The 22,577-nt window shown below is 43.3% G+C and overlaps 1 protein-coding gene across 1 annotated transcript in view; it reads right to left on the reverse strand.

Annotated features, from left to right (window-relative positions):
• Positions 1 to 1,513: 1,513 nt before the first annotated feature.
• LOC130310259 (vitamin D3 hydroxylase-associated protein-like) overlaps positions 1,514 to 22,577 on the reverse strand; it is a 31,301-nt gene continuing 10,237 nt past the window's right edge. Inside the window, exons 2-5 of the mRNA XM_056552395.1 lie at positions 11,643 to 11,756; positions 2,219 to 2,362; positions 1,975 to 2,108; positions 1,514 to 1,739 (exon numbers count right to left, since the gene is read on the reverse strand). Of these exons, the coding sequence (XP_056408370.1) occupies positions 1,529 to 1,739; positions 1,975 to 2,108; positions 2,219 to 2,362; positions 11,643 to 11,756 (603 nt within the window). The 3' untranslated portion in view covers positions 1,514 to 1,528. The remainder of the gene's footprint in view (positions 1,740 to 1,974; positions 2,109 to 2,218; positions 2,363 to 11,642; positions 11,757 to 22,577) is intronic.

The raw sequence follows: 22,577 nt of genomic DNA on the forward strand, positions 1-22,577 counted from the left end.
CATGCCCTTTGGCTTTGCATGCTGAGAGTTGTTGCTAAGCAACAGCAGGAGGTAAACGGGCTTCACCTCCTGCTGTATCCTGCTGCTGGGACCGCCGGGACCCCCGCCACTGCTGCCACCGATCCTGCTGTCGGACAGCCACATTCACCCTTTTTTTTCCGGGTCACCAGATTCCCGACTGACCTGGAATCACTGCAAATCGCCGGTCTGAATTGACATGCGATTTTCTCTGATCGCCGACATGGGGGGGGGTCTCAGGACCTCCACAGGGCTTCGCACGGGGTGCCTGCTGATAGATAACAGCAGTCACCCCGGTCCTGTCCCCGCCAGGTGAGCGTAGGGGACCGGAATTGCCACGGGTTTACCCATACGCCCTCAGTCCTGGAGGACTTTGAAACAGGGGCATATGGATACGCCTGGCATGCTTAAGGGGTTAAACGTCTGCGCTGCCGGACAGCTGTTTATGCGATGGCCCCCGGGGATCACTGTACTATATGGTCTTTGGTCCAGTGTAAAACGCCATTTGTTACATTTTCTAAATATTTTTTTTCTATATATTTTACGTGATCTGAATCTCACATTAATTAGTGTAATATAAGTGAGACACCACGTGACATCATCTACAGACCAGTGCCGTCTAATATCGGGGGTCCCTCTTTTGATCCCCCAGACACACCCTTTGGGCTCCAGGTAGCAGAGTTGTTACAGATCAGCCTGGAAATGACGGTCTGATTGGCGCGCTCAGCGGAATCCCGTCCGCGCCTCTATCCCTCATATCTTGAACCTTCTTTCTGATTCTCTTGATTCTGATCTATCGTAACCTGAATCTCTATCGTTCCGCGATCTCGTTTTTCATTCTATACCTTTGATTTGTAAGCTTTGTTTTATTCGTCCACTTTTACCAAAATACCATTCAACTTGGGACGTTCATAAACTTCTGTCTTTATTCTCTTCTTGGGGAGACAACGATTCTTTGTCTATAAAACTTTCATCCCTTAAACTTCTCTTTTTGTCTCATTTCTGTTAAACGTATTTCTGATGTTAGAGCTTTGGATATTTCTATATTGTACTAAGACTAATTTCCCTCATGTCTTCTATCCCTCTTTTCCTCATCAGGATAAGCTGGGTGTCGTTCTTATGAAGCCTGAAAATCTCCGTTCTCCTTCACATTCCCAACTTCTCATTTCATATTGTATAATCCATTTACTGGTTTCTTCTTCCACCTTAACTGGATGGGTCAGAACTGCTCTAACTCTGGCTGAGATTGACATTTCCGCTTGTGGAGCCCTCTCTACTGGGGGGGGGGGGGGGTGATTCGCTCTACTGGGGGGGGGATTCTCTCTACTGGGGGGGGGGGGATTCTCTCTACTGGGGGGGATTCTCTCTACTGGGGGGGATTCTCTCTACTGGGGGGGGGATTCTCTCTACTGGGGGGTATCTCTCTCTCTACTGGGGGGAGACCCCACTACACAGAGGACCCACTACATAGAGACCCTCATGTATTAGGCTTCAGTGGGCTTCCTGCTCCTCACCTCAGTCTGGTTGTAGTCGGCTTGAATCCAGCGATGCCACAGGAACTGGCCGGGAGACGGATGCTGCCACCAAGGTCTGTGCCAATGCCAAGAATGGAGCCTCCTCCACCAATCAGTGCCCCCTCCCCCCCAGAGGATCCTGAGGGCCCCTTGGCCTGGTTATGGGGGTTTAAGGTGTATCCATATATGGGGTTACTGGTCTCACAACTGGAAGATAAATGGAAAGGATCCTGTGAGCCAGACATGACGGCCATGAGCTTCTGGGTGGGCATCACTATGAGCTGGGGCAGGTATTTATTTGAGGCTTCCATTACTCATATTAAAGTGGGGATGAAGCTTGTGGGATTGGGGAGGATTGGGGTGAGGGGATTGGGTGATGTATTGGGGGGGGGGGGGGGGGGAATCCAGACCCGACACCTAGCATTCACCTCCCGGCACTCACCATAACACAGACTGGGGAAGATTAGTCTTGGCGAACACGATGGCACCCTGCTTCTTAAGGACCTTGACAATGACGCTGTCCTCCTCCTCCACGACATCCAGATACTGAACCAGACCACAGGTGGAGGGGTGACCCTGAAAAGACATGCACCCTGGTTAGGAACCCCGACCCCCACAGCCCTTCCTCAGAGAGCTTTCAATCTAATCATATGTGAAGAAATATGAACACGGTGAGCGGCCATTACCTGATAACCAACATGTTCCTTTATGGAGACCGGGATGCCAAACAGGGGGCCCCTCACCCTCCTCTCCCTCAGATCCTTCAGCTGAGATTCAAAGTCATTCAGGAAAACCGTCACACAATTCAGGTCAGCGTTCACTTGTAAAGCCTGAGGAACATATAGAACCTTATATCTGAGCCTGAGGAACATATAGAACCTGATAGCTGAGCCTGAGGAACATATAGAACCTTATATCTGAGCCTGAGGAACATATAGAACCTGATAGCTGAGCCTGAGGAACATATAGAACCTTATATCTGAGCCTGAGGAACATATAGAACCTGATAGCTGAGCCTGAGGAACATATAGAACCTTATATCTGAGCCTGAGGAACATATAGAACCTGATAGCTGAGCCTGAGGGACATATAGAACCTTATATCTGAGCCTGAGGAACATATAGAACCTTATATCTGAGCCTGAGGAACATATAGAACCTTATATCTGAGCCTGAGGAACATATAGAACCTGATATCAGAGCATGAGGAACATACAGAACCTTATATCTGAGCCTGAGGAACATATAGAACCTGATAGCTGAGCATGAGGGACATATGGAACCTGATATCTGAGTCTGAGGGACATATATAACTGTATATCTGAGCCTGAGGAACATATAGCACCTGATAGCTGAGCCTGAGGAACATATAGAACCTTATATCTGAGCCTGAGGAACATACAGAACCTTATATCTGAGCCTGAGGAACACATAGAACCTGATATCTGAGCCTGAGGAACATATAGAACCTGATAGCTGAGCCTGAGGAACATATAGAACCTTATATCTGAGCCTGAGGAACATATAGAACCTTATATCTGAGCCTGAGGGACATATAGAACCTTATATCTGAGCCTGAGGAACATATAGAACCTGATAGCTGAGCCTGAGGAACATACAGAACCTTATATCTGAGCCTGAGGAACATATAGAACCTGATAGCTGAGCCTGAGGGACATATGAAACCTGATATCTGAGCCTGAGGAACATATAGAACCTGATAGCTGAGCATGAGGAACATATAGAACCTTATATCTGAGCCTGAGGAACATATAGAACCTGATATCTGAGCCTGAGGAACGCATAGAACCTGATATCTGAGCCTGAGGAACATACAGAACCTTATATCTGAGCCTCAGGAACATATAGAACCTGATAGCTGAGCATGAGGGACATATAGAACCTGATAGCTGAGCCTGAGGAACATATAGAACCTTATATCTGAACCTGAGGAACACATAGAACCTTATATCTGAGCCTGAGGAACATATAGAACCTTATATCTGAGCCTGAGGAACATACAGAACCTTATATCTGAGCCTGAGGAACATACAGAACCTTATATCTGAGCCTGAGGAACATATAGAACCTGATAGCTGAGCCTGAGGAACATATAGAACCTTATATCTGAACCTGAGGAACACATAGAACCTTATATCTGAGCCTGAGGAACATATAGAACCTTATATCTGAGCCTGAGGAACATATAGAACCGGATATCTGAGGAACATATAGAACCTTATATCTGAGCCTGATGAACGCATAGAACCTTATATCTGAGCCTGAGGAACGCATAGAACCTGATAGCTGAGCCTGAGGAACATATAGAACCTTATATCTGAACCTGAGGAACATATAGAACCTTATATCTGAGCCTGAGGAACATACAGAACCTTATATCTGAGCATAAGGAACATATAGAACCTGATAGCTGAGCCTGAGGAACATATAGAACCTTATATCTGAACCTGAGGAACACATAGAACCTTATATCTGAGCCTGAGGAACATATAGAACCTTATATCTGAGCCTGAGGAACATATAGAACCTGATATCTGAGCCTGAGGGACATATGGAACCTGATATCTGAGTCTGAGGGACATATATAACTGTATATCTGAGCCTGAGGAACATATAGAACCTTATATCTGAGCCTGAGGGACATATAGAACCTTATATCTGAGTCTGAGGAACATATAGAACCTGATAGCTGAGCCTGAGGAACATATATAACCTTATATCTGAACCTGAGGAACGCATAGAACCTGATAGCTGAGCATGAGGGACATATAGAACCTTATATCTGAGCCTGAGGAACGCATAGAACCTGATATCTGAGCCTGAGGGACATATAGAACTTGATATCTGAGTCTGGGGGACATATAGAACCTGATAGCTGAGCCTGAGGAACATATAGAACCTTATATCTGAACCTGAGGAACACATAGAACCTTATATCTGAGCCTGAGGAACATATAGAACCTTATATCTGAGCCTGAGGAACATACAGAACCTTATATCTGAGCATGAGGAACATATAGAACCTTATATCTGAGCCTGAGGAACATATAGAACCTGATATCTGAGCCTGAGGGACATATGGAACCTGATATCTGAGTCTGAGGGACATATAGAACCTTATATCTGAGCCTGAGGAACATATAGAACCTGATAGCTGAGCCTGAGGAACATATAGAACCTTATATCTGAACCTGAGGAACGCATAGAACCTGATAGCTGAGCATGAGGGACATATAGAAGCTTATATCTGAGCCTGAGGAACATATAGAACCTGATAGCTGAGCATGAGGGACATATAGAACCTGATATCTGAGCCTGAGGAACATATAGAACCTTATATCTGAGCCTGAGGGACATATAGAACCTTATATCTGAGCCTGAGGAACATATAGAACCTGATAGCTGATCATGAGGGACATACGGAACCTGATATCTGAGTCTGGGGGACATATAGAACCTGATAGCTGAGCCTGAGGAACATATAGAACCTTATATCTGAACCTGAGGAACACATAGAACCTTATATCTGAGCCTGAGGAACATATAGAACCTTATATCTGAGCCTGAGGAACATACAGAACCTTATATCTGAGCCTGAGGAACATACAGAACCTTATATCTGAGCATGAGGAACATATAGAACCTTATATCTGAGCCTGAGGAACATATAGAACCTGATATCTGAGGAACATATAGAACCTTATATCTGAGCCTGATGAACGCATAGAACCTTATATCTGAGCCTGAGGAACGCATAGAACCTGATATCTGAGCCTGAGGGACATATAGAAGCTTATATCTGAGCCTGAGGAACATATAGAACTTGATATCTGAGTCTGGGGGACATATAGAACCTGATAGCTGAGCCTGAGGAACATATAGAACCTTATATCTGAACCTGAGGAACACATAGAACCTTATATCTGAGCCTGAGGAACATATAGAACCTTATATCTGAGCCTGAGGAACATACAGAACCTTATATCTGAGCATGAGGAACATATAGAACCTGATAGCTGAGCCTGAGGAACATATAGAACCTTATATCTGAACCTGAGGAACACATAGAACCTTATATCTGAGCCTGAGGAACATATAGAACCTTATATCTGAGCCTGAGGAACATATAGAACCTGATATCTGAGCCTGAGGGACATATGGAACCTGATATCTGAGTCTGAGGGACATATATAACTGTATATCTGAGCCTGAGGGACATATAGAAGCTTATATCTGAGCCTGAGGAACATATAGAACCTGATAGCTGAGCATGAGGGACATATAGAAGCTTATATCTGAGCCTGAGGAACATATAGAACCTGATAGCTGAGCATGAGGGACATATAGAACCTGATATCTGAGCCTGAGGAACATATAGAACCTTATATCTGAGCCTGAGGGACATATAGAACCTTATATCTGAGCCTGAGGAACATATAGAACCTGATAGCTGAGCCTGAGGAACATATAGAACCTTATATCTGAACCTGAGGAAGGCATAGAACCTGATATCTGAGCCTGAGGGACATATAGAACCTTATATCTGAGCCTGAGGAACATATAGAACCTGATATCTGAGCCTGAGGAACGCATAGAACCTGATATCTGAGCCTGAGGAACATACAGAACCTTATATCTGAGCCTCAGGAACATATAGAACCTGATAGCTGAGCATGAGGGACATACGGAACCTGATATCTGAGTCTGGGGGACATATAGAACCTGATAGCTGAGCCTGAGGAACATATAGAACCTTATATCTGAACCTGAGGAACACATAGAACCTTATATCTGAGCCTGAGGAACATATAGAACCTTATATCTGAGCCTGAGGAACATACAGAACCTTATATCTGAGCATGAGGAACATATAGAACCTTATATCTGAGCCTGAGGAACATATAGAACCTGATATCTGAGCCTGAGGGACATATAGAACCTTATATCTGAGCCTGAGGGACATATAGAACCTTATATCTGAGCCTGAGGAACATATAGAACCTTATATCTGAGCCTGAGGAACATATAGAACCTGATATCTGAGGAACATATAGAACCTTATATCTGAGCCTGATGAACGCATAGAACCTTATATCTGAGCCTGAGGAACGCATAGAACCTGATATCTGAGCCTGAGGGACATATAGAAGCTTATATCTGAGCCTGAGGAACATATAGAACCTGATATCTGAGTCTGGGGGACATATAGAACCTGATAGCTGAGCCTGAGGAACATATAGAACCTTATATCTGAACCTGAGGAACACATAGAACCTTATATCTGAGCCTGAGGAACATATAGAACCTTATATCTGAGCCTGAGGAACATACAGAACCTTATATCTGAGCATGAGGAACATATAGAACCTGATAGCTGAGCCTGAGGAACATATAGAACCTTATATCTGAACCTGAGGAACACATAGAACCTTATATCTGAGCCTGAGGAACATATAGAACCTTATATCTGAGCCTGAGGAACATATAGAACCTGATATCTGAGCCTGAGGAACGCATAGAACCTTATATCTGAGCCTGAGGAACGCATAGAACCTGATATCTGAGCCTGAGGGACATATAGAACCTGATATCTGAGCCTGAGGAACATATAGAACCTGATAGCTGAGCATGAGGGACATATAGAAGCTTATATCTGAGCCTGAGGAACATATAGAACCTGATAGCTGAGCATGAGGGACATATAGAACCTGATATCTGAGCCTGAGGAACATATAGAACCTTATATCTGAGCCTGAGGGACATATAGAACCTTATATCTGAGCCTGAGGAACATATAGAACCTGATAGCTGAGCCTGAGGAACATATAGAACCTTATATCTGAACCTGAGGAATGCATAGAACCTGATATCTGAGCCTGAGGAACACATAGAACCTTATATCTGAGCCTGAGGGACATATAGAACCTTATATCTGAGCCTGAGGAACATATAGAACCTTATATCTGAGCCTGAGGAACATATAGAACCTTATATCTGAGCCTGAGGAACGCATAGAACCTGATATCTGAGCCTGAGGGACATATAGAAGCTTATATCTGAGCCTGAGGAATATATAGAACCTGATATCTGAGCCTGAGGAACGCATAGAACCTTATATCTGAGCCTGAGGGACATATAGAAGCTTATATCTGAGCCTGAGGAATATATAGAACCTGATATCTGAGCCTGAGGAACGCATAGTGTCACGATGCCGGCTGGCAGGTAGTGGATCCTCTGTGCCAGAGAGGGATTGGCGTGGACCGTGCTAGTGGACCGGTTCTAAGCCACTACTGGTTTTCACCAGAGCCCGCCGCAAAGCGGGATGGTCTTGCTGCGGCGGTAGTGACCAGGTCGTATCCACTAGCAACGGCTCACCTCTCTGGCTGCTGAAGATAGGCGCGGTACAAGGGAGTAGGCAAAAGCAAGGTCGGACGTAGCAGAAGGTCGGGGCAGGCAGCAAGGATCGTAGTCAGGGGCAACGGCAGAAGGTCTGGAAACACAGGCAAGGAACACACAAGGAACGCTTTCACTGGCACTAAGGCAACAAGATCCGGCAAGGGAGTGCAGGGGAAGTGAGGTGATATAGGGAAGTGCACAGGTGAACACACTAATTGGAACCACTGCGCCAATCAGCGGCGCAGTGGCCCTTTAAATCGCAGAGACCCGGCGCGCGCGCGCCCTAGGGAGCGGGGCCGCGCGCGCCGGGACAGAACAGACGGAGAGCGAGTCAGGTAGGGGAGCCGGGGTGCGCATCGCGAGCGGGCGCTACCCGCATCGCGAATCGCATCCCGGCTGGCAGCGGAATCGCAGCGCCCCGGGTCAGAGGACGTGACCGGAGCGCTGCCGCGGGGAGAGTGAAGCGAGCGCTCCGGGGAGGAGCGGGGACCCGGAGCGCTCGGCGTAACAGTACCCCCCCCCTTGGGTCTCCCCCTCTTCTTAGAGCCTGAGAACCTGAGGAGCAGACTTTTGTCTAGGATGTTGTCCTCAGGTTCCCAGGATCTCTCTTCAGGACCACAACCCTCCCAGTCCACTAAAAAAAAATTTTTCCCTCTGACCTTTTTGGCAGCTAAAATTTCTTTGACCGAGAAGATGTCCGAGGAGCCGGAAACAGGAGTGGGAGGAACAGATTTGGGAGAAAAACGGTTGAGGATGAGTGGTTTGAGAAGAGAGACGTGAAAGGCATTAGGGATACGAAGAGAGGGAGGAAGAAGAAGTTTATAAGAGACAGGATTAATTTGACACAAAATTTTGAAAGGACCAAGATAGCGTGGTCCCAACTTGTAGCTAGGGACACGGAAGCGGACATATTTAGCGGAGAGCCATACCTTGTCTCCAGGGGAAAAAACGGGGGGAGCTCTTCTTTTCTTATCCGCGAACTTCTTCATGCGTGATGAAGCCTGTAAGAGAGAATTTTGGGTCTCTCTCCATATGATGGAAAGGTCACGAGAAATTTCATCCACAGCGGGCAGACCAGAGGGCAATCTCTCAGGAAGTGTTCGGTACTAGCACAGTACAGGCAGAGGTTCTCCATACGGCGTCGTGTCCTCTCTTGAGGTGTCAGGCGAGACCGGTCGACCTGCATAGCCTCCACGGCGGGAGGCACAGGAACAGATTGCAGGGGACCAGAGGAGAGAGGAGCCGAGGAGAAGAAACGCCTCGTGCGAACAGAGTCCATATCTTGGCGGAGTTCCTGACGCCTTTCGGAAAAACGCATGTCAATGCGAGTGGCTAGGTGAATAAGTTCATGTAGATTAGCAGGAATTTCTCGTGCGGCCAGAACATCTTTAATGTTGCTGGATAGGCCTTTTTTGAAGGTCGCGCAGAGGGCCTCATTATTCCAGGACAATTCTGAAGCAAGAGTACGGAATTGTACGGCATACTCGCCAACGGAAGAATTACCCTGGACCAGGTTCAACAGGGCAGTCTCAGCAGAAGAGGCTCGGGCAGGTTCCTCAAAGACACTTCGGATTTCCGAGAAGAAGGAGTGTACAGAGGCAGTGACGGGGTCATTGCGGTCCCAGAGCGGTGTGGCCCATGACAGGGCTTTTCCGGACAGAAGGCTGACTACGAAAGCCACCTTAGACCTTTCAGTGGGAAACAGGTCCGACATCATCTCCAGATGCAGGGAACATTGGGAAAGAAAGCCACGGCAAAACTTAGAGTCCCCATCAAATTTATCCGGCAAGGATAAGCGTATCCCAGGAGCGGCCACTCGCTGCGGAGGAGGTGCAGGAGCTGGCGGAGGAGATGACTGCTGAAGCTGTGGTAGTAACTGTTGTAGCATAACGGTCAGTTGAGACAGCTGTTGGCCTTGTTGCGCTATCTGTTGTGACTGCTGGGCGACCACCGTGGTGAGGTCAGCGACAACTGGCAGAGGAACTTCAGCGGGATCCATGGCCGGATCTACTGTCACGATGCCGGCTGGCAGGTAGTGGATCCTCTGTGCCAGAGAGGGATTGGCGTGGACCGTGCTAGTGGACCGGTTCTAAGCCACTACTGGTTTTCACCAGAGCCCGCCGCAAAGCGGGATGGTCTTGCTGCGACGGTAGTGACCAGGTCGTATCCACTAGCAACGGCTCACCTCTCTGGCTGCTGAAGATAGGCGCGGTACAAGGGAGTAGGCAAAAGCAAGGTCGGACGTAGCAGAAGGTCGGGGCAGGCAGCAAGGATCGTAGTCAGGGGCAACGGCAGAAGGTCTGGAAACACAGGCAAGGAACACACAAGGAACGCTTTCACTGGCACTAAGGCAACAAGATCCGGCAAGGGAGTGCAGGGGAAGTGAGGTGATATAGGGAAGTGCACAGGTGAACACACTAATTGGAACCACTGCGCCAATCAGCGGCGCAGTGGCCCTTTAAATCGCAGAGACCCGGCGCGCGCGCGCCCTAGGGAGCGGGGCCGCGCGCGCCGGGACAGAACAGACGGAGAGCGAGTCAGGTAGGGGAGCCGGGGTGCGCATCGCGAGCGGGCGCTACCCGCATCGCGAATCGCATCCCGGCTGGCAGCGGAATCGCAGCGCCCCGGGTCAGAGGACGTGACCGGAGCGCTGCCGCGGGGAGAGTGAAGCGAGCGCTCCGGGGAGGAGCGGGGACCCGGAGCGCTCGGCGTAACACATAGAACCTGATATCTGAGCCTGAGGGACATATAGAAGCTTATATCTGAGCCTGAGGAACATATAGAACCTGATAGCTGAGCATGAGGGACATATAGAACCTGATATCTGAGCCTGAGGAACATATAGAACCTGATATCTGAGCCTGAGGGACATATAGAACCTTATATCTGAGCCTGAGGAACATATAGAACCTGATATCTGAGCCTGAGGAACATATAGAACCTGATAGCTGAGCATGAGGGACATATAGAACCTGATATCTGAGTCTGAGGAACATATAGAACCTTATATCTGAGCCTGAGGAACGCATAGAACCTTATATCTGAGCCTGAGGAACGCATAGAACCTGATATCTGAGCCTGAGGGACATATAGAACCTGATAGCTGAGCATGAGGGACATATAGAAGCTTATATCTGAGCCTGAGGAACATATAGAACCTGATAGCTGAGCATGAGGGACATATAGAACCTGATATCTGAGTCTGAGGAACATATAGAACCTTATATCTGAGCCTGAGGAACATATAGAACCTTATATCTGAGCCTGAGGGACATATAGAACCTGATATCTGAGCCTGAGGGACATATAGAACCTTATATCTGAGCCTGAGGAACATATAGAACCTGATATCTGAGCCTGAGGAACATACAGAACCTTATATCTGAGCCTGAGGAACGCATAGAACCTTATATCTGAGCCTGAGGAACGCATAGAACCTGATATCTGAGCCTGAGGGACATATAGAACCTGATAGCTGAGCATGAGGGACATATAGAAGCTTATATCTGAGCCTGAGGAACATATAGAACCTGATAGCTGAGCATGAGGGACATATAGAACCTGATATCTGAGCCTGAGGAACATATAGAACCTGATAGCTGAGCCTGAGGGACATATAGAACCTTATATCTGAGCTTGAGGAACATATAGAACTCTGTACCTAAGCTACAATATATAAGAGACAATATTTGACCTTCTCTATATAGGAGTAGAGGACACTCTCGGGGGTCAGGGTCCCGTCCTTCAGCTTCTCGCTCAGCTCCGGTACCGTCAGCTCCAGGATCTTCCCGCCATCCACTCCAGGATTCTGAAGATGATGGTCAGAAGGCAGGAGAAGGCAATTTGAATCTTTATGGTATGTATAGTATATGTATAGGTCTAATATGTATAATATAGGTCTGATACGTATAGTATAAACGTATAAATCTTTATTGAAAATGTTTTACATAAAAAACATATAGATGCAAAAAAAGTGAAGTATTGCAATGGAAATCCAACACAAAAATATCTGGCGCAGAGTAAGAATAATACATACAAATGAGTACATAGAAATTGTCCACACCCTGTATATAGCAATCTATGGAATAATACAGTTTAGCCACTGTGGGCTATCCATACAAATGCTGCATAATAATGTATCAAGATAAGCTAGTAATATAGCCCAGAACTGGTGTCTAGCCAGGTCTGAGAGTGCATAGTGACATACAATGATATTGGGGACAACATGTCTAAGTATTCAGTAAGAGTCAATGTGTAACCTACCCATGTGGGATAGCGAACTCTGCCACATGGGTAGGTTACATATTGATTCTTACTGAATACTTAGACATGTTGTCCCCAATATCATTGTATGTCACTATGCACTCTCAGACCTGGCTAGACACCAGTTCTGGGCTATATTACTAGCTTATCTTGATACATCATTATACAGCATTTGCAGGGGCGGACACAGACAACAGAGGGCCCCTGTGCAAAGAATGTGCCTGGGCCCCCTGCCCCCCCCCCCCCAAAAAAAAAGTAATATGCCATAAAATTGCACTGCAACTCACATTAATCTGCATTAGATAGGCAGCAGTTCCCCCACATTAGGTAGCATAGATTCCCCACATTAAGTAGCATATATTCCCCACATTAGGTAGCATTGCATAGTTTCCCCACATTAGGTAACGTAGCATAATTTCCCCACATTAGGTAGCGTAGCATATATTCCCCACATTAGGTAGCGCAGCATATATTCCCCACATTAGGTAGCGTAGCATAGATTCCCTACATTAGGTAGCGTAGCCCCACATTAGGTAGCGTAGCATAGCATATATTCCCCACATTAGGTAGCATGGCATAGATTCCCCACATTAGGTAGCGTAGCATATATTCCCCACATTAGGTAGTGTAGCAAAGATTCCCCACATTAGGTAGCATAGCATATATTCCCCACATTAGGTAGCATAGATTCCCCACATTAGGTAGCATAGCATATATTCCCCACATTAGGTAGCATAGATTCCCCACATTAGGTAGCATAGCATATATTCCCCACATTAGGTAGCATAGATTCCCCACATAAGGTAGCATAGCATAACCCCAACAAACAAACACACACACACTCTCACTCACCCACACACTCTTACCTGGCCTGCACTACTTACATTTGCCCATGGGGACTTCCTGGCAGAGGTGCGCGCTATAAGTGACATCATCGCACGCTCTGCGCTGGACGTCAGCGTCCAGGTGCTTGCGATGACATCACTCACTGCACGCACCTCAGCCAGGAAGTCCCCATGGGCAGATGTAAGTAGCAGTTTAGTGACTGGGCAAGACTGGTTTCCCTGTCATATGTGCACTGGCAGGGCTGCCATCAGAAATTTCGGGGCCCCTTACACAACTCAAGGCCTGAGACCCCCACCGATCACCTCGGTTGAAGTGGTTCTCCAGCTGTTGGAAAGCTAAAACTCCCATCATGTCTGGAGAGCATCAGGCAATGGGAGTTGTAGTTTTGTAACAGCTGAAGAGACACAGATTGGACACAGTTTTACCCATCATCACTGCAGAACTTACAAGTGACTACAGCTCTGATGGGACAGTCATAAGAACACACAATGATGTCAGTGACCTGAGTGACGTCTTCTTTTCTTCTTCATCTCGTCCAGAGACCAGGTCTTCCTCCAGCTCCATCTTCTCTGCAGAGTCTGACATGCAGACATCATTGGCTCCTCACTGTCAGCAGATCCTCATCCTCTGCATGAAGACAATAATCATTATAACCTTGCCAGAAAGTGTAACCTAAATAAAATACTGCCCCACACTGTACCCTGAATATAATACTGCTATACACTGTACCCACTAAATATAATCCTGCCACACACTGTACCCTTAATATAATCCTGCCACACACTGTACCATGAATAGCATACTGCCATACACTGTACCCACTAAATATAATACTGCCCCACACAGTACCCTAAATAAAATACTGCCCCACACTGTACCCTAAATATAATATTGCCAGACACTGTAACCTGAATACAATACTGCTGTACACTGTACCCACTAAATATAATACTGCTATACACTGTATCCACTAAATATAATCCTGCTACACACTGTAACCTGAATATAATACTGCCACACACTGTACTCCGAATATAATACTGCCACACATTGTACCCACTAAATATAATACTGCCACACACTGTACCCTGAATATAATACTGCTATACACTGTACCCTGAATATAATAATACTATACACTGTACCCTGAATATAATACTGCTACACACTGTGCCCACTAAATATAATCCTGCCACACACCGTACCCTGAATATAATAATGCTATACACTGTAACCTGAGTATAATACTGCTATACACTGTACCCACTAAATATAATCCTGCCACACACACTGTACCCTGAATATAATACTGCTATACACTGTACCCACTAAATATAATCCTGCCACACACTATACCCACTAAATATAATACCTCTTATCCTCTGTGTCCTCATCATTCCTCATCACCCCCATAACCCCTGCCAAACCTCTCCTCAACACTACTATAACCACCCCCGCACCTCTCCTCATCATTACTATAACCCCCCCACACCTCTCCTCATCACTACTATAACCCCCCCCCAGGCACCTCTCATCACTACTATAACCCCCCCCCACACCTCTCCTCATCACTACTATAACCCCCGCACCTCTCCTCATCACTACTATAACCCCCCCACACACCTCTCCGCATCACTACTATAACCCCCGCACCTCTCCTCATCACTACTATAACCCCCCCACACACCTCTCCTCATCACTACTATAACCCCCCCCCACACACCTCTCCTCATCACTACTATAACCCCCGCACCTCTCCTCATCACTATTATAATGCCCCCTGCATATCTCACCACCCCCATAACAACCCCCTGCACCTCTCTTCACCCCCATAACACCCTCCTGCACCTCTTATCACCCCCATAACCCCCCTGCACCTCTCATCACCCCATAACACCCCCCCCCTCATCACCCCCATAACACCCCCTGCATCTCTCATCACTCCCATAACACCCCCTGCATCTCTCATCACCCCCATAACCCCCCCTGCATCTCTCATCACCCCCATAACCCCCCTGCACCTCTCATCACCCCCATAACCTCCCCATGCACCTTTCATCCCCCCATAACACCCCCTGCACCTCTCATTACCCCCATAACCCCCCCTGCATCTCTCATCACCCCCATAACCCCCCTGCACCTCTCATCACCCCCATAACCTCCCCATGCACCTTTCATCCCCCATAACACCCCCTGCACCTCTCATCCCCCCCATAACACCCCCCTGCACCTCTCATTACCCCCATAACCCCCCCCTGCATCTCTCATCACCCCCATAACCCCCCTGCACCTCTCATCACCCCCATAACCTCCCCATGCACCTTTCATCCCCCCCATAACACCCCCTGCACCTCTCATCCCCCCCATAACACCCCCCTGCACCTCTCATTACCCCCATAACACCCCCTGCACCTCTCATTACCCCCATAACACCCCCTGCACCTCTCATCCCCCCATAACACCCCCTGCACCTCTCATTACCCCCATAACCCCCCCCCTCTCATCACCCCTATAACACCCCAAGCACCAGTTCCCCTGCACCTCTCATCACCATTGTAGTCTGCAAACAACATAGCCCCCATCCACCCCCCCCCCCCCACACACACACACACACACACACACACCCCGTTCACTTACTCTGCCGGGGTTCGGTGCAGCTGCTGCTCCTGTCAGAGTGTCACTGCACGGGGAGGATCCGTCGGGAGGCTGCTGGACTGGAGATCGCGCCGGGACAGGTCAGGTGACTGGAGTAGACGTGCGTGCCTGCGCGGGGCACGTCGACTCCCATCAGCCCCTGGCCTGTCCGGCCCTGCCGTACTTCTTAAGGGGCCCGCGCCCTAGAAAGAGCGGGCCTCATAGTCCTGCGGGCCCCCCAGACTATGAGGCCCGGTCATAGTTCTGACGGTTACCCAGCCAGGAGTCAGTGAGTGACAGTCGCAGTCACTCACTGACTAGCCGGAAAAAAAAAAGTACAGGGACGTCCGGGCCTCCCTGAAGCTCCGGGTCCCATACAAGTGTATGGGTTTACCCCCTGATGGCGGCCCTGTGCACTGGGTCCGATGGTAGGACCGGCCCAGCGTGTGAGGGCGGGCCCCCTCCCACGCTGGGCCCCTGTGCAGCTGAACCGGCTGCACAGGCGATATGTCCGCCCCTGAGCATTTGTATGGATAGCCCACAGTGGCTAAACTGTATTATTCCATAGATTGCTATATACAGGGTGTGGACAATTTCTATGTACTCATTTGTATGTATTATTCTTACTCTGCGCCAGATATTTTTGTGTTGGATTTCTATTGCAATACTTCACTTTTTTTGCATCTATATGTTTTTTATTTAAAACATTTTCAATAAAGATTTATACGTTTATACTTAAGGTGGTGTTATAACTCCAATTTCTCTGTATACATTCATTTATGGAGTTCCCCTGTCCTTGACAGGATTAGTACACACTCCCCTATGGGTGCCATTGGGGCACATGGGAGTGTATGGTGTATTTTTTTAGGACTTTGGTATTCACTGATACGTATAGTGTATAGGTTCGGTATATATATATATATGTATAGTGTATAGGTCAGGTATATATATATGTATAGTGTATAGGTCAGGTATATATATATGTATAGTGTATAGGTCCGGTATATATATGTATAGTGTATAGGTCAGGTATATATATGTACAGTATGTATAGTATATAGGTCCGGTATATATATGTATAGTGTATAGGTCCGGTATATATATGTATAGTGTATAGGTCAGGTATATATATGTACAGTATGTATAGTATATAGGTCCGGTATATATATGTATAGTGTATAGGTCCGGTATATATATATATATATAGTATGTATAGTGTATAGGTCCAGTATATATATGTATAGTGTATAGGTCCGGTATATATATGTATAGTATGTATAGTGTATAGGTCCGGTATATATATGTATAGTGTATAGGTCAGGTATATATATGTACAGTATGTATAGTATATAGGTCCAGTATATATATGTATAGTGTATAGGTCCGGTATATATATGTATAGTATGTATAGTGTATAGGTCCGGTATATATATGTATAGTGTATAGGTCCGGTATATATATGTATAGTATGTATAGTGTATAGGTCCGGTATATATATGTATAGTATGTATAGTGTATAGGTCCGGTGTGTATATATATATATATATGTATAGTGTATAGGTCCGGTATATATATATATGTATAGTATGTATAGTGTATAGGGCCGGTATATATATATGTATAGTGTATAGGTCCGGTATATATATATATGTATAGTGTATAGGTCCGGTATATATATGTATAGTATGTATAGGTCCGGTATAAATATATGTATAGTGTATAGGTCCGGTATATATATGTATAGTATTTATAGTGTATAGGTCCGGTATATATATATATGTATAGTGTATAGGTCCGGTATATATATGTATAGTATTTATAGTGTATAGGTCCGGTATATATATGTATAGTATGTATAGGTCCGGTATAAATATATGTATAGTGTATAGGTCGGGTATATATATATATATATATATATATAGTATGCATAGTGTATAGGTCCGGTATATATATGTATAGTATGTATAGTGTATAGGTCCGGTATATATATATGTATAGTATGTATAGTGTATAGGTCCGGTATATATATGTATAGTGTATAGGTCCGGTATATATATATGTATAGTGTATAGGTCCGGTATATATATGTATAGTATGTATAGGTCCGGTATAAATATATGTATAGTGTATAGGTCCGGTATATATATGTATAGTATTTATAGTGTATAGGTCCGGTATATATATGTATAGTGTATAGGTCCGGTATATATATGTATAGTATTTATAGTGTATAGGTCCGGTATATATATGTATAGTATGTAAAGTGTATAGGTCCGGTATATATATGTATAGTATGTATAGTGTATAGGTCCGGTATATATATATGTATAGTATGTATAGTGTATAGGTCCGGTATATATATGTATAGTGTATAGGTCCGGTATATATATATGTATAGTGTATAGGTCCGGTATATATATGTATAGTATGTATAGGTCCGGTATAAATATATGTATAGTGTATAGGTCCGGTATATATATGTATAGTATTTATAGTGTATAGGTCCGGTATATATATGTATAGTGTATAGGTCCGGTATATATATGTATAGTATGTATAGGTCCGGTATAAATATATGTATAGTGTATAGGTCAGGTATATATATATATATATATATATATATATAGTATGCATAGTGTATAGGTCCGGTATATATATATATATATATAGTATGCATAGTGTATAGGTCCGGTATATATATGTATAGTATGTATAGTGTATAGGTCCGGTATATATATGTATAGTATGTATAGTGTATAGGTCCGGTATATATATGTATAGTATGTATAGTGTATAGGTCCGGTGTGTATATATATATATATATATATATATATATATATATATATATATATATGTATAGTGTATAGGTCCGGTATATATATATATGTATAGTATGTATAGTGTATAGGGCCGGTATATATATATATATATAGTGTATAGGTCCGGTATATATATATGTATAGTGTATAGGTCCGGTATATATATGTATAGTATGTATAGGTCCGGTATAAATATATGTATAGTGTATAGGTCCGGTATATATATATGTATAGTGTATAGGTCCGGTATATATATGTATAGTATTTATAGTGTATAGGTCCGGTATAAATATATGTATAGTGTATAGGTCCGGTATATATATGTATAGTATTTATAGTGTATAGGTCCGGTATATATATATATGTATAGTGTATAGGTCCGGTATATATATGTATAGTATTTATAGTGTATAGGTCCGGTATATATATGTATAGTATGTATAGGTCCGGTATAAATATATGTATAGTGTATAGGTCAGGTATATATATATATATATATATATATATATATATATAGTATGCATAGTGTATAGGTCCGGTATATATATGTATAGTATGTATAGTGTATAGGTCCGGTATATATATATATGTACAGTATGTATAGTGTATAGGTCCGGTATATATATGTATAGTATGTATAGTGTATAGGTCCGGTATATATATGTATAGTATGTATAGTGTATAGGTCCGGTATATATATATGTATAGTATGTATAGTGTATAGGTCCGGTATATATATGTATAGTGTATAGGTCCGGTATATATATATGTATAGTGTATAGGTCCGGTATATATATGTATAGTATGTATAGGTCCGGTATAAATATATGTAAAGTGTATAGGTCCGGTATATATATGTATAGTATTTATAGTGTATAGGTCCGGTATATATATGTATAGTGTATAGGTCCGGTATATATATGTATAGTATGTATAGGTCCGGTATAAATATATGTATGGTGTATAGGTCAGGTATATATATATATATATATATATATATATATATATATATAGTATGCATAGTGTATAGGTCCGGTATATATATATATAGTATGCATAGTGTATAGGTCCGGTATATATATGTATAGTATGTATAGTGTATAGGTCCGGTATATATATGTATAGTATGTATAGTGTATAGGTCCGGTATATATATGTATAGTATGTATAGTGTATAGGTCCGGTATATATATGTATAGTATGTATAGTGTATAGGTCCGGTATATATATGTATAGTGTACAGGTCCGGTATATATATATGTATAGTATGTATAGTGTATAGGTCCGGTATATATATGTATAGTATGTATAGTGTATAGGTCCGGTATATATATGTATAGTATGTATAGTGTATAGGTCCGGTGTGTATATATATATATATATATATATATATATATATATGTATAGTGTATACGTCCGGTATATATATATGTATAGTATGTATAGTGTATAGGGCCGGTATATATATATGTATAGTGTATAGGTCCGGTATATATATATGTATAGTGTATAGGTCCGGTATATATATGTATAGTATGTATAGGTCCGGTATAAATATATGTATAGTGTATAGGTCCGGTATATATATATGTATAGTGTATAGGTCCGGTATATATATGTATAGTATTTATAGTGTATAGGTCCGGTATAAATATATGTATAGTGTATAGGTCCGGTATATATATGTATAGTATGTATAGTGTATAGGTCCGGTATATATATATATATATGTACAGTATGTATAGTGTATAGGTCCGGTATATATATGTATAGTATGTATAGTGTATAGGTCCGGTATATATATGTATAGTATGTATAGTGTATAGGTCCGGTATATATATATGTATAGTGTATAGGTCCGGTATATATATGTATAGTGTATAGGTCCGGTATATATATATGTATAGTGTATAGGTCCGGTATATATATGTATAGTATGTATAGGTCCGGTATAAATATATGTATAGTGTATAGGTCCGGTATATATATGTATAGTATTTATAGTGTATAGGTCCGGTATATATATGTATAGTGTATAGGTCCGGTATATATATGTATAGTATGTATAGGTCCGGTATAAATATATGTATAGTGTATAGGTCAGGTATATATATATATATATATATATATATATAGTATGCATAGTGTATAGGTCCGGTATATATATATATATATTATGCATAGTGTATAGGTCCGGTATATATATGTATAGTGTGTATAGTGTATCGGTCCGGTATATATATGTATAGTATGTATAGTGTATAGGTCCGGTATATATATGTATAGTGTATAGGTCCGGTATATATATATGTATAGTGTATAGGTCCGGTATATATATATGTACAGTATGTATAGTGTATAGGTCCGGTATATATATGTATAGTATGTATAGTGTATAGGTCCAGTATATATATATGTATAGTATGTATAGTGTATAGGTCCGGTATAAATATATGTATAGTGTATAGGTCAGGTATATATATATATATATATATATATATATATATAGTATGTATAGGTCCGGTATATATATATATAGTATGCATAGTGTATAGGTCCGGTATATATATGTATAGTATGTATAGTGTATAGGTCCGGTGTGTATATATATATATATATATATGTATAGTGTATAGGTCCGGTATATGTATAGTGTATAGGTCCGGTATATATATATGTATAGTATGTATAGGTCTGGTATATATATATGTATAGTGTATAGGTCCGGTATAAATATATGTATAGTATGTATAGTGTATAGGTCTGGTATGTATATATATATAGCATGTATAGTGTATAGGTCCAGTATATATATGTATATGTACAGTATGTATAGTGTATAGGTCCAGTATATATATGTACAGTATGTATAGTGTATAGGTCCAGTATATATATGTATAGTATGTATAGTGTATAGGTCCGGTATATATATATGTATAGTGTATAGGTCCGGTATATATATATATGTATAGTGTATAGGTCCGGTATATATATGTATAGTATGTATAGGTCCGGTATAAATATACCTATACACTATACATATATTTATACCGGACCTATATACTATACATATATTTATACCGGACCTATACATACTATACATATATATATACCGGACCTATACACTATACATATATATACCGGACCTATACACTATACATATATTTATACCGGACCTATACACTATGCATAATATATATATATATATATATATATATATATATATATATATGTATAGTGTATAGGTCCGGTGTGTGTGTATATATATATATATATATATATATATATATATATATATCATGCATAGTGTATAGGTCCGGTATATATATATGTATAGTGTATAGGTCCGGTATATGTGGGAAGCCTATCGGCTGAATTTGTGGGAGGGGCCAGGGGTATTTAACGCCCGGCCTCTCTGCAGCCGGGGCGTTCGTTGTACAGCGTTGGTGGACGTCGGAGGAAGGTGACGTCACCAATCAGGGACTTCCGGTTCTGACAGCGGCGCACAGCGAGCGGGCGGTGTACGTCTCCAGACTCCAAACGAGAAGATCGGGTAAGTGCCGGGTCCCGGCACCTGTCAAAGTACGTAGTCCGCTGCAAGGGCTTCCGCCGACCGAGAGTCAATCCACATATGCGGTGGATTCGTGGGATCCATGTTTACTAGAGTGGGGTATTGAATAGTGATCATGATACAGGGGGAGGGGGGCGGTGGGCTCGGCAGTGCCGCGGGGGTTTTCACACCACAGACGTTACGACGGGGATTTCGGTAATAAGCGCAGCATTTGCACCAAGATGCTGTTTAATCATTGAGCCGCAGTTGTCACAATGTTATAGGGGTAATATCTATTGGCAAGGGGTTGTCATGTCATTTGTACTTCACAGGTACAAGAGTACTTGGTACAAGTCCTGTCGTCATTCTAGACTGGTAGGTATGTTTTAAGAGTATTTAACAGCATTTGGGGTACAGGTGGTTATAATGATGCTAGGGTGTTGTCCATTCTGACGCACACGGATGGGTCGGGCGGTGCGCGTGCTGCGGTTGCTCTGGGGACATGGCTATGGCAGGA

This window comes from Hyla sarda, unplaced genomic scaffold (assembly GCF_029499605.1).
Source record: "Hyla sarda isolate aHylSar1 unplaced genomic scaffold, aHylSar1.hap1 scaffold_1569, whole genome shotgun sequence".
NCBI classification, from domain to species: domain Eukaryota; kingdom Metazoa; phylum Chordata; class Amphibia; order Anura; family Hylidae; genus Hyla; species Hyla sarda.